The sequence below is a fragment of the Drosophila obscura genome, unplaced genomic scaffold, assembly GCF_018151105.1.
Source record: "Drosophila obscura isolate BZ-5 IFL unplaced genomic scaffold, ASM1815110v1 contig_186, whole genome shotgun sequence".
Classification (NCBI taxonomy): domain Eukaryota; kingdom Metazoa; phylum Arthropoda; class Insecta; order Diptera; family Drosophilidae; genus Drosophila; species Drosophila obscura.
The window spans coordinates 1,657,328-1,671,516 of NW_024542774.1; the positions used below are offsets into that span (position 1 = coordinate 1,657,328).

Genomic DNA, 14,189 nt, shown 5'->3' on the forward strand with positions numbered 1-14,189 from the left:
ATGCGAAAATTATTTGTCAAGCGTCGAGGCCAAATCCATTGAGATTTCCATCGCTCGGAGCAGGGAGTCGGGGCGGCGGTTATGGGTATGGGTACGGGTACGGGTACGGGGTATGTGGTAGTAGTCGAACCAGATTGGCCATCGCTTGTGTGGCCATAAAAGTGCGTTACAAATAACTGCACTTTTATTGAATGGCACCGACTCCGTCTCCGTGTCCGACTGCAGCGATTGCCTTGGACCGTTAGAGACGCCTTGTCCCCACACCGCGGCACCAGCACCAGCTCCACCTCCATGTCCAGCTCAAGCTTCAAGTCAGACCAGACTCTAGACTCCAGACTCTACTCGAATCGAGCCGATGCGGGGCAGATCTAGCTGATTCGAGTTAATTGCTGTGCAATTTGTGAGCAGCAAAATGGAATGCGCTGTCAAATCAATGCCGAAGCGAAGCACTTAATTAAAAGTTATTGAAGGCAATGGCCAAATGTAAATGCAAAAATTGCACTTTTAATTGCATAAGCATGTTGCTGACACAAGTGTTTGCTCTGGCAGATGTCGATGCTGATACACTGAAAAATATTTTAAGTAAAAAAACAGAGTACCTCACAGAAAAGTTATTGCTTTAGTTGTTGAAGGAAGAACGGATAGGTGGATTGTTTTTATTTATTTATGGACTGGCCATAACCCTTAGATGTGAAGTGTCCACATTCAGAGATTGGAATCATGGACAGACTACCCATAAAGATTCACCAAAAAGATTATTCACTTTCACATTATATTTTATGATACCATTTTCAGACACTCAAACTGTAAAAACTTTATTCCCGTACTGCTTTAAATTTCCCACAGTGTAGTGTTGTTTGGTTTACAATTTCCTTTTGATATTTACCTCACTTCGGCCGACTTGATGATGGCCTTGGGCGGTGCATCCCAATAGTTGGGAGCGGGTGGCACCCATTGGCGCAGCACTTGATAGTTGCCCTCCAGCAGGGCCATGCCCTCGATAACCTCCTCATCCGAATCGCCATCATTATGGGGTCCATCATTGGCATTATTCCCATTATTGTTGCTATTGCTGTGGCTCAAATGATGACTTTGGCTAGCGCTATCGGCATGCAAATTATCAAACGAATCGTTCATTGTTTCTGGCCGAAAAAAAAACCGAAAAACCAAATCAAAATACAACAAAAAAATCACAATACTTTTGGCGCCGCTTTCACTGGGAGTCTCACTTCTGGCCGGGGATTTGGTGGGTAAACAAAGATGCGCATTGCCATTTGCGCTGACTCACAAGTCCTGGGAGAGACCACTCCGCACACACAGATACACACAGACACACACAGATAGAGACGAACACCAACACAAAGAAGAACTATTCCTTGACTGAGAGAAGAACTAAAAGAAGAAGCAGCAGCCGCAGCAGCAGCAGCAGCAGCACAGCAGCAAACAATAACAAAGACAGCCGGCTGTACGTACAGAAGAAATTTTTGGTTCGTGAGATTTTTGCGTTTTTCCCGATTTTGAATTTCACTGGAATCCCATTTTGGGTTTTTGCCACACCATCATCTGGGAATTATTATTAATAATATTTATTCAGATAATCGTTTAGCGGGTTATCAGAAATTATACGAAATTATACGACGGACGGCGGACGACGGGCGCGCGCGCTGCTCTCCGCTCACGTTGCACTCACGGATTGTTCTTCCTTCTAATCGGCGAAAATGCTCGTTGCGTTTGTTTTGGCACCAAAATTGACGGGCACGGCGAAAACACATCGCACAAAGGCACACAGGCACAAACACACACACACACACAAATGTACAAGAGGGGTTAATATCTGGCGTTCGCTTTTGCATCCCTTGTCGATGCCGAAGAACTCGCCCCGTTTCGCCTCGCGTCCTTGAGTCGCCTTCCACTGCTGCCCCCCTGCCAAATCCTGCATACTCTCTGTTTCAGTTTCAGTTTTGGTTGCTGTCTCGCCTTACGTTACCGTTCTTTTTTCCTTGCTCCTTCTTCCCTTTTTTAATGCAATTGTGTGTGTGTTTGTGTGTGTGTAAAATAAGGGTTTGTAATGTAATGTTTTTATGTCTGATTTCGGTTTGAAGCGATTGTGGGCTGGAAGGAGGCAGGCGGCAGGCGGCAGAAGGCAGTGGGTGGGCTGTGTTCAATGCACGCATATTGTTGAAATTATGTAGCCAAAGAGAGGGTACAAAGTGCCAGCAACAGGGGGTGGAGAGGTACATAGGTGTGTGTGTGAGTGTTCACCTTTTGAAGCTCTTGAATTTAGTTCGAAAAATGGATTGGTACAGTGGTTGAAAAGATGGGACACGTAATAAAGATGGCAAAGAGCAGATGAAGTTGGTATTGTAATTTCCGATACTTAATGAGATAATAAATAGAATGAAAAAAGCCAAATCTAAGATATGTACAATTAAAAAAGATCTGAAGAAATGTTATCGTTGTGTATACTCGGATTCATAAATCAAAAATAAAATAACAGAAAAACCTATTCCTTTTCAACTTTTGTATATCTTCTAAGAGATATCTTATTAATTAATTTCTGACATGATTTATCTCCTATTTGTATGTGGATTTCCAATTGGCAAACTTTACTAAATCTTATGCGAGTCTCGCTTCAATTCCAATTCGCTTTCGCCGCAAAGGGATTGCAGCAGAAACCAATGACCAACGCACCACTGTGCTCAGTTCAGTTGTAACTTATAGCCATAAAAGTCTGCCCGACACGATCCCCGTGAACTCACACACACAGATACGCTCAGGAAAACCTTTTACCCCTCACATACACACACACACACACCTCTAAGCATATCCATGAAGGGAACTCGAAACGAACGAACCCCAAAAACAGCAAACAAAGGAAGGAAGGAAACGAACGCTCTAACGTATGCTCATATTTTGTTGCAAGCACATTTTCCACACACACAAAGAGAGAGAGAGAGAGAGAGAGAGAGAGAGAGAGAGAGTCTCTCGCGGTGTGTCTGTAGTTTGTTTCTCTCTGATTGCCAGGTTTTTTAATTCACTCACTCAATTTGAATTTCGTTTGCCTCTCGGCTGTTGTGCTGTGGAAAATGCACCCCTAAGCGTCTTCACGGTAATTTGAACACGTGCCAAGCAGCAGAGCAGCACAACAGCAGAGAAGCTGAGCTGAAGAGCTGAAGAGCTGCAGAGCTGGGTGGCAGCCTGGTCAGTCCAAGGGGTGGTTTCACTCGATGCCAGCCAACGCAGCGATCGTTAAATTTTATGATTTCATATGCTGCTTATGCCCAGAGCCACATGGACATCCGACCGAGAGACAGAGACGTTTCTCCACCCAGCTTGACAGAGCTTTTTCGAGCAATTAACACGCAGAACATAGAGGACAGGAAAGTAAAGGAAAGAGTTTAGTCAACACAACTGTACCCCATGCCACGCCACACACCCGCACCGCACCGCACCACACCGAGTGCAGGCCAAAACAATCAAACTGGCAACACTTACGAGGCCCCAGGGAATAGGATGCACACCCACACACACATTGCACCGCCCCCTGGCACTCGGGGAAAAGTGAAAGCTCTTCTGGGTTACGCTACGGTATTTAATGTGCAAATATCTCATACTCCGCGATGTTTGACACCCACTGACCCACCATTCTGGCCAAGCCATGGCACTCCACTCCATTCTACGCCGCTGCTTGGCAGAGGTTGCTTCATGTTGCTGTTGCTGTTACTGTTGCTAGCACAAACAAATTGCGTCGTTTGCCAAATCAACCCTGCAGACAGGACAACAAACATGCATATCGCAGTGGAGGCTGATCACCCACAATGGCAGGTGTGGGTGGGGAGGGCAGCAATAACAACCAACACTTCAACAGCCGCACACAATTTCCGCTTTGGATACAGGGGCAGAGGCTTTCGATTAAAGTGAGCTGAGCCCTTTTACAAAATTTTAATTAAAATGCATCTGATGTTGGGGTGTTTTTTTGGGGGGTTTGAGGCCTGGCTGTCATTAGCAACATGTTGCTGCCACAAGCAGCCACAACAGCAACATCACAGCCAATGACATTTGTGTAATTTAATTTTATTCATTGCATAACTCACATATTTAGCAACTCGGATACAAAATGGGAGACAGAACAGAACTGGGAAAGGGCTGACGCTGACACAGCCCCAGGAGAGGCCGGCACCCCACACTCCACACTCGAATCCACTCCACTCTACGGTTATGAGAGTCGGCATAAAAATAATTATATAAACTTTATGCCCTTGCCGTCTGGCATTTCTTCGACTGCTCTTTGGGTCCGTTCCTGCAACGCTTTTCCACCCTCGATAATGTCATACGCCCACGCCCACACAGACCGTCCATGTCCAGGTCCAACTCCTCGTTCTTGTCCTCCCCCAAAAACCGCACAGTTTTCAAAACAGCCAAAAACCGAGAGCGGTATAAACATTCAGCCCGCCGGCGTTCTCGTTCTACCCCAGACACGATACTCACCTCGCTCTGGGCCGCCTTTAACATGATTTGTTGGATTTGGCGAAAAAGATTTCCTAATTCCATTTGCCAGACATGTTGTTCGGTCTACGAGTACGCGTTTGTCTGCTTTTGGGGTTGGTTGGTTTATGGTTCGTTTACCCAAATATTGCAGGTCTTTGTGGCATGGAAAATTTCAAGTGTTGGATCGTTTCGATGGAAATCGATGTAAGTTTGGGTATTCAGAATTTCAGGGTTAAATATGGGACAAGGAACACACATAGAAGGGGGGAACATTATGATCATCGAACGGATAAGAGCTCCCCTTTCTCAGGGAGAATTTCTACAAGAAAAATACAAGGCAGTGACTTCACCTTGAAGTACCGTTAATATAATGACAATATCAAGCCCAGAAGATGTTTCCCATCATTATCAAAAGACACCAAACTGGCTACAAGCTCGAAATAACAACCAAAGGGGCTGCTCAATTACAATTTTGTCGGCGCTGTTGGAGTACTTCTATTTAGGGGTACATGCCGGTTGAGTATTTCATTAGCGGTTTGTTCGTTGTCTGATATTTCTTAACACTTCATTACGGGAGCGCTATTAGTTGTCGCTGTCTGTGACTGCAACACTAATGGGTGGAATGGGAATGGAATGGGACTGTCTGCCTGACTTTGATAGGCCCATTGTTGTGCCGTCTTCATATTAGTTTGTAGGCCCTGTTTCTGTCCCTGTCTGATGTGGGAACCCCAGAGTTGATGGGCCCACACAGAAGCGGTCATAAAGCAGGCAGAGCTCACTCCGAGTACTTGGCAGTAACTAGTCCACTTTTTTTTCGGCCACCTAATGCTGAGCCATAAGCCTATCCTAACTCTGGTTCGTTACACTCGTTGCCAAAAAAAAAAATATAGCGGGGGAAAAAACCATATGCAAATGTGGTTCATATTGTTTGGCAACTTCCTTGGCGGCCCCTGGTCTAGGCCTGCCTGCCTTTGTGCTGCTGCTGCTGCTTGCTGCTTGCTGCTGATTCTGCTGTTTATTTAAAGACTTTCCACGCATCGTTAGCCGGAGCCACATGTTGACGAAATCCGTGGCCAGGGAACCACATCAAAGCAACTAAAAATGCGGATGAAAGCGCCGGCCGCCATGAGATCGGTGGGGGGGTTCTTCCGTTCTTCCTCGCTGCCATAGCCCCGCCTTTATTACGCCTTTCGCAATGGGAAACCGAAATTCCAGTTAAATGCTCCCTTCTCGTAGGCCAAGACTATGTATTGCCATGTACGTGGTGTATCTTTATAGATTCATCCATCGCCCGGGGGCCAAGAACAAGACCAAAACTCAAACAAACTCGGAACACATTTGATGCCTACGAGTACTAGTCGTATTTGTGTTTGTGTGTTTTTGGGGGGTTCGTGTTTGTCTATTATTAAAATCAGCTTATTTGCACTCATTTCGAGTTGCCCACGGGGCGAGACTGCTGGCTATGGCTATGGCTATGGCAATGGGTTTCAGGGCTCATAAATATGCAAGTCATTAATAGAAATATGATGTACCCGAGGCACTCTCCAGCTCCATCTCCATCTCTACTCCATCCTGTCCTGTCCGCTCTCATCAAAGTCAGCAAAGCAGGCAGAAGCATCGCATCAACCCTCTGCTAAGTCGAGTGTGGGCGGTTTTCGGTGATGGAATGACAGGCTAAGCGATCCACTGGGATTGGGCTCTGGTAACGGTAACGCTAACTGGGAAAACTGCCTGCAGTTTCCTCCCCCCTCCCGTACATACATAAATTGAGTAAAAATTATGCTTCATTTGATTTAACACAATCGGTTTGACTTTCCCCGTTTCGTCCCCGTTGCTGCCATGTCAAGGCATTTGATGTTGGGCCCATGCCCATGCTCGCACGGGTAGGGTAGGGTTCCTGGAGTAACAGTAACTGCTGCCCTTTCAGCGACAATTGGATTAGGCCCAGGATGGCATTGATTCGTTCTATATATATACATATATATACGAGTATGTGTATGGGGTGACATGTAATCGAGCATACTTCAGATATTGGCATTCCCCAGATTGCCCTGGGGGAAGTTCATAAAGTTTTTGTCAGGCCGAAGTTGACAAAGAGATGGGCAGTTGGAGATTGAAGGATGGCAGTGAAATGCAAATGGATAAAGGTACAAAATGAATATAAATATTTGGGCAAGAACAATTTGGTAAAATTTGCAGTACGTCTGAGTTTGATTATCTGATTACCCACTCAAGTGGATAGATCATTCATTCCCATAATACAGATCTGCTCTGCTCAGTCTTCTCTCTAGGAGATCCTTAACTGTAGCTATCTAATAATAGCTTTCAGTTCGAAATTCAAGACTTTACTTAACATATTCAAATCAATAAAATTCTTACATGTTGATCCCGTTTCAATCTACGAATAGGTGGCTGTTAGAGCACATAACTGGAAATACAAGTTCAATGGATAATTATACATATAATGCAGCTACAGCAACAGTTCAGAATCGGATCGATTTATTAGTGAATACTTTCCATATTCCAGAGGCTTTCAACGTCAGTCATTAGCCCACTCCTTCTACTCCGCCTCAAATCCCCAGCGATTCTTATCCATCTTTCTATGCAATAATAAACACATTGTCTTCTAGGTGGTAAGGGGCTTTCTTTGGAGTTTTCTTTGGAGTTTTCTTGCTGCGCTCCCTCGACTGGGAACGGCAGTCAGGCCAAACGCTAATATTTCCGCTATTGGCAGCTATTTCTTTCACTTAACCGCGGGCCACTGCAACTTGCACATGTTTTATTTTCCCCTGCCACACTTTACTTTACTTTTCGGTTTACTCGGATTTTCCTCCTATTTCTTTTTCTTTTTTTTTATTGACAGGCCGCTGCTTGCCAGCGGCTGGAGTTGTTGCAACATCCGCACATGTGGCCGGCCAGATCTGCTTTGGCTTTTCCTGTTTTGTTGGAGCACCGTAGGAGCAGCAGCAGCAGCGGCAGCATCATCGGCAGCAGGAGCATTGTTATTGTTTATTGATGCACTACTTTGCGCTATTTTCGTGTGGCAGCAACAGCAGCGGCAGCGGCAGCATCGCAAGTTGCAACAGCAGATGGCAATGGCATGCCAGTGGGCGTTCAAGATGAGAAACAGAGAGCAGCATCCAGAAACCAGAAACAGAACAACAGTTGCTATTGCTATTGCAGTTGCAGTTGCAATTGCACTTTTTTGTGGCCAGCTCTAAAAATACTTGCCACATAAATTGTTCAGCTCGGGAGAATGCAACAGATGCAGATTTAATGAACAGCCGCCACAGGGAGATGCCAAACAGAGAGAGAGAGAGAGTGGCGACTTTCAATTAGCTGACAGCAGTGGAAATCCTCAAATTACATCAGAAACCCAGGCCATGTCATGGCCAAAAGCTGATTATTAGACTTGTCAACTGGAATGGCAATCAGAGCTCAAGTTTTATTGAATTGTCAAGTTGCAAGACTCCAGTCTGCTGGATGCTGCTGCCGCTGCTGTGGATGATGCTGCTGCCTTTTTCCTGCCAATTACTGCTGCTGGTTGTTGTTTGGCAATTTTCAGATACTTTTTCTTCAATTACGTATACGACCTGGTTGCTAGATTTTTCTCTCTCTCTCTCTCTCTCTCTCCGTCTCTATCTGTGCCCCTGCCTCTATCGTTTCCTCTCTCTCTCTCCCTGGCAGTTGTGCCTCTTGAAGCTTGTAGCTTTGGGCTTGGGGTTTCTTTCATTTTATGTCGCATGTAATTAGTCACGATGTTGGCAGCAGACACACTGCAGGCCGAAGCTGCCTCTGCCCCTGCCCCTACCACTGCCACATGCTGCAGTTTGAAGTCTGGCTCTGGGTGCCATTCCCTGCACTCGATTCTCAAGTTTAGAGACGGCAACGGCAATGGCGATGGCAATGGCGACTCTTGACTCTCTCAAGCTGTCGACCGTTGACTGTCGATGCCGCCTGCCTGCCTTTGTTGTTTGCCGTTTGCAACTGCCACAAAAGCAACAACTGATGCCACAACTGCCACGGCTAAAACAAACTCTGGACCAATCGCGGAAGTGTGAATCGCCATCGTCTCCCGGGGGGAGAAGACAGAGAGACATTGGACCAATGCTGGGCTGCAATTTATATTGTCCTCGCAGTAAACTGCACCATAATTAGGCCAATTAGTTGGGGAAAACTGCTCATAAATTACACAAAAACTCCTGCAATTTACGTCTGTCATCCGGGACGAAGAACCTTCCATCATCCGTTGTGATCGTTGCTGGAGCCACTTTCCAGCTTCATTTAACACATTACAATCGCAGCCAGAACCCCAGCGATGGCGGCGGCAAAGGGGAAGCATAATTTATAGACACATGCAGCGTTCAGTTTGGTTCGGAATAATCGGGTATTAATCAAAACACAGTTAATTTTCAAATTGGAAAAAGAAAAAACGAACAAAAAAATGAGAAACGATGAGGAAACCAGTTCCCAGCCAGGGAGAGGGGCGAAAACTTCTGCAGACTCATTACGGGGCCCCAACATCAAATCCAATACGAAACAGAAAAATATTTCAGTTTCTGAGTTTGAGTTTTTTCAACGCCTTCCTCCCCCCTCCGCCTTCTTTTCGGCGGGCACTTGAAAACTTGTATTGCTGCGTAATGCTCCCAACTATGGGGCCGCCACATGGAGAAGGTATGTATGTATGTATGAATTTTTTTTTTTAAACAGTTTCTTGTTTTTTTTTTGTTTTCTGTGGTTAATGTTTAATGTTTTCTCCCCACTCCTCTGTCACTCTCTCTTCTCGCCAGCGCGCGGCACTCGAGACTCTCCATATCGCGCACTTGAATCTGTTACGAAAATGTGCGTAATGCGCATGAATATGGATGGATATGCGGCAACATGTGTAACCATAATCGAGTGTTGGTAGAAAGGCCAAGAAACGGTAACAGAATGTTAAAAGTCGTTTCGTCGCTGAGGCCTTCAGTCTCAGTTCCAGTCTCAGCCTGAGACCCAGCCTCTGCTTCAGCGTCAGCGTCAGCTTCAGCCTGAGCCGTTTTTGAAGGCGCGTGGGCCTTGACAACAACTCAAAGTGAGGAACTTGAGCTACCTACCAGCGACAGCGACAACAACAACGACAGCAACCACTTCAAGTGCCTTCCGAGTGGACAAAGCGAAATAAAGTTTACAAAATGTTGGCCATAAAGTTAACTTTAGAAACCATTTTCAACAAGTTCGTCGCGCTTTACGGCAAATGAATCACAGTTACAATACATAAATGTTTACATACATATGTATGTACGGAGAACAGTCAAAGGTAACAGAGCTAATACCCGTACATAGATCAGTGGGAGCGAACAACTTTGACATTTGCAATTAGCCAAGCCAAGTTGGTCCTCGCACAGCCAGAAGAACTTTAGCTAATGTTTGGCCAATATCTGGGTGGGCGCTGAAAGTCAAGAACTTAGCAATAAACCTGTGTGGGAGAACTTTACTTTCTATTCAATATTTAGAGTAAGAACTTTTAGATGGAATTTCCTTAATGCATTTCAGTGAATCTTCAGGGAATAATTCATATTTAATTTATGATTAATTAACATTATTTATTTTGTTAACTACAGAAAACTGCTCACAAACGAAGTGACCCCCGAGGTATAATTTATTCCCAGTTTATTCTTTACTGTCAGATATTTCCACATTTTGTTATTTCAATCTGGGCTTAATGTAATCTTTGTTACGCCATGCCAAGAGATTAATATTTTATGACTTTATAGCAGGCCAAGGAACACAAGAAATATCTTTGTTGAATATTAATGATCCTTTTTCAGCGCTTAAACGAAACATAAAATTTTAACAAATTAAAAAATTTGATTGGCTTTCTCGTGAAGGGGATTCTGATGTGAAATGGAAGATCTCCCAGCCGAGGCAAGTTCAATGGACTGGGCAGAAACCGTATATAAATTGCCACCAATTGAAGATCATGTTTTGAAATCAATATCAATTATCAGGCTACAAGGAGTTGGGGTAGAGAGAGACATTGATTGACGGATGGACTCGACTGGACTGGACTGTACTGAGGCTGGAGTCTAGCTTCATGGGACAATTAATCCTTTGAGTAAGTAGCTCAGAGTCCGACACAGAGAATGAGAGAGAGAGCTACATAAATTCAATTTACGCCGAGCGGATCGGAGCGGAGCGCACTCCGCTGTCACACAATTTGCAATCAGGCAGAGCCCGAGAACCCCGAAAGCCCCACTCGACATTGGCTGCGATGCGGAGAGACTGCGACGTGTTGGGTAATTTGGAGAATTTATGACAAGCATTATGGCAACACTGGCTCATGTCGCTCCATCTCGCTCTCGCTCTCTCTCTTTCTAAGAGTGTGTGCTTGTAATTCTTAGAGCGGCCGCCCCAAAACCAGAAACCAGTTTCATTATTGTACACAATTTTTCCCATTTTTTTCTCCTTTTTTTTTATATTTATGCAACGCGCTTAGCTTTCCGATTACTCACGCTCAACCGGCCGCGGCCAGAACCGCTCGCTGATCGTGAATTTTCCAGCTACCAACTCCATAATAAGTCACCGGGCGGGCAGGCGACTCCAACTGGTAGCCAGCCATGCCAGTCAGTGAGTCCATGCGGAGAGGATCGAGATTCCCGCCAAGATTCCCGGCAAAGAGCAAAAAATTAGAGATGCCAATTATACAAATGGTCAGACAGACGTCCGAATTCAAGTCGGACATCGAGTTTAGAGTCCAAATCCAAGTCCGAGCTGGTGGTAAATTGTCAAAACTGTTGGCCGGCTGCTGCTCTTGGGGGCTCTTGGCCAGTTTTCCAGTTTGACAGGCCGACAAAGGTGCGGCTCTGTTGTGGGGCTGTGGAGCTGTGGATCTGAGAGAGCGATCGGGCCTCGGCTTAGTTATGGCAGATACAGCAACAGAAACAAAAAGCTGCCTCAAATCCCTGACGCTTTTAAATTGGTTTTAGTTTTCCTCGCTTGTCCGTTTCCCTGTTTCCCTGTTTGCCAGTTTTTCAGTCTTCCAGCTGCCCAAATGTCAAAGGCAATTGTCATGGGTGGATCCGCGAGAGTCTTTTGGGCGTTGCTGGCAGCCTCAGTCTCTCGGTCTCGCTCTTGAGGCAACTAAACTTTAATTGCAAACCCACAAAAAGTGCCCAAAGTCTGCGATCCATGGCAAAATGTTAAAGTTGAAGGCGGCTTGGGTTGTGAGGGTGTGTCAGGGTTTTGGGGGCCAACAGAGTACACACCAGAAATAAAGCACATTATGCATCTAAGGTCGATCTATGGGAGAGGTCTGGGTCTGCTACTGGGACTGGTCTGCGTGCGTGCTGAATGAAACATGCAAATGAGCGACTGCCACCGCGAGTGGCGCGTTGCAGGAGAGGAGCAAACATTGCGTATACGAAGCGTTGCACTGAGCCCAGAGCACAATTCAATTAAGTTGTTCGGGAAATTGGCCACGACTACGTGTTGGATTTTCCTCACTTCAAGCGCACTGAAAGAAATGCTTGGGCAAAGAAAAGATTCCCATTTGCTATGGATTTTAATTGAAATATAATCTGGCAATACAAACCCACAGTTCCTCTACCCTCTGACCTTCCCCAAGAGTTTTGTAGCCACGCGAATCTGTTGCCTTGAAGTTTGATGGGAAATAATCAACTTTCTTTCTCCCCCTTCACTGTGCCACCAATTTCTCACAGTGTCATGTTCTTGGCTTTTGCAATGCAAATAAATCATCATGTCGATGCATTTGAGCCTGGCTATGTGGTACGTGATACTCGCGCACCTTCGTGTCTGCCGGCCAATTACATATTTGTCTTGGCTCTTGGGTCTGTTCTGTTCTGGCCCAGCCTGGCCTGGCCTGGCCTGGCCTGGCCTCTCCTCTGCCCTGCTCCACCCTGACGTGGCCTGGCACTGTTCGTGCCTGACTGCTCCAGTTTCCCATGTAGTTCTGGGTCTCGTCGTCTCCTCCATGGGGGTATTACCGTGCGATAATGCCGCAATTCATCATTATTCTGTAGTTGTTGGCTCTTCTCGCTTTGGTTTTTTTTCTTTTACTCTAATGAAAGGGTGTTCCGCTCGTTTTTTTGTACGAGTACTCGCAGTACTTGTTACATGCGGGTTGTTCCCTTCGTTTTTTATCCGCTCTTTTTTCTGATATATTGGCAAGTCAAGTAGTTGGATACAAGAAATAAAACAAAATGCCAGGCCGCTGGCACTGGCACTGGCATTAGCAGTTTGCTTTAGCTTTAACTTTAGCGGTACTTCCGCCTAATCTCGCTGCTGATTCCCCATTGTGGCCACCATTGCATGCCCCAACAGAGAGATTTAGGGGCGTGGCTGGGGCCCCAATTAAGCGTTAACTGATTACAATACCAACGGCCCGACATGGGCCGCCAGCAGAGATGGCAGTGCTTAAGATTTCGGCTCATTAGAGTGGAGTTAAATCTATAAAGGAAATAACAGCAATTGCACGGCCCCAAATGCCAATGGAATGCCAAACGATAAGCAGCAGACACTGCGATTTGGGCTCCGCTTTCTGCCCCTGCCCAGAAGTTGAGAGACCAACAAATTTGCAAACCACAAATTTAGATCAATAAAGAACACGCAGAGTGCAGGTCCAGAGTCAGAGCCGGAGCCAGAGCCAGAACCAGAGCCAAGCCCAAAAAAGGAGCTGGAAACAATGGAGCCCAAAACAACTGGCTGCTGACCTCAGAGCTGTGTGGGTGTGCTGAATGCATCTGTATGTGTGTGTGTGTGTGTGTGTGTTTAAGGCTCAACCCATTATGGCGCCTAACGTACAAAGAGCTTAGCAGGCGAGAGGCAGAGACAGAGCCAGAGAGTCTCTCCTGAGCTCTCTGACATTCAGAATGATTGCATCACGAAGTACAAATTTAAACAGCGATTACCCCCAGACTCTCCTCTGTCCCTTGCTCCCTTCTACTACTCCACCAGCACCCCCGCCTTTGCTGTCCAATTCTTGGGAAGCAGAGGAAGAACAGAGGAAGAAAGAGAGAGAGGTAGCAAAAGAGCGGATCTTCCCCAGCAATTTCTATAAATGCTGCTAAATGCCTGATCGGCCGCATTTACGTGGCCACAGAACGGGGGGGAAAAACCAAAGGGGAGAGGGGGAACCAAAGAATGCCGACTATGATTAAGTTGCTGGAAAATTATAAGTTTCCTTTATGTCGCTTTAATTGATGCCAGCTCCGGATGCAGAGCGGCTACAAGGAGCGTGCGACTCCGCTCTCCTCCACTTCGTGGCATCAACCCGCATTCATGCGGCTCGTTAGCAACATGTTGCAGAGACAGACACACTCGCCACATACATACGCAACATGGAAATCGCATGTGTAAATATTTTGATGGCAACTTTATGATTTATTTACCATAATTATATGCAAATCGGGCAAATCGTGCGGCAAGCGTGCAATTTAATGCGATTTTTCTGTAAGCGACGCCAACGGACAGTCCAATGGTCAGTCCAGCGGACAGCCCGTGTGTGCCCGTGCCTCATTTGCCACCTCCAATCCATCTGAGACCCACTCCTCCTCCTACTATGCCATTTAATGCTCCAACGACTCTCCACTCAACACGCAAATTAATGAGTTGTAACTAGAGTCGGTTGCCAGCAACAAATTGCTTTTGTGGTTTGCTTGCCGCCGCCGCCGCTGCCGCCCCTGCCACGCCTGCCACACCAGCAA

At 46.1% G+C, this 14,189-nt stretch overlaps 1 protein-coding gene across 2 annotated transcripts in view; it reads right to left on the bottom strand.

The window, feature by feature from the left end:
- The window catches only part of LOC111079807 (protein prickle), a 53,275-nt gene that overhangs the window by 29,377 nt on the left and 9,709 nt on the right, over positions 1–14,189 (bottom strand). Inside the window, exon 1 of one of the 2 annotated variants that reach the window (XM_022375112.2) lies at positions 887–1,139. The exons of the other annotated variant lie outside the window; for it this stretch is intronic. Within the exon in view, the coding sequence (XP_022230804.2) occupies positions 887–1,137 (251 nt within the window). The 5' untranslated portion in view covers positions 1,138–1,139. Of the gene's footprint in view, positions 1–886; positions 1,140–14,189 lie in introns of those variants that run through there. 2 annotated transcript variants of the gene reach the window in all.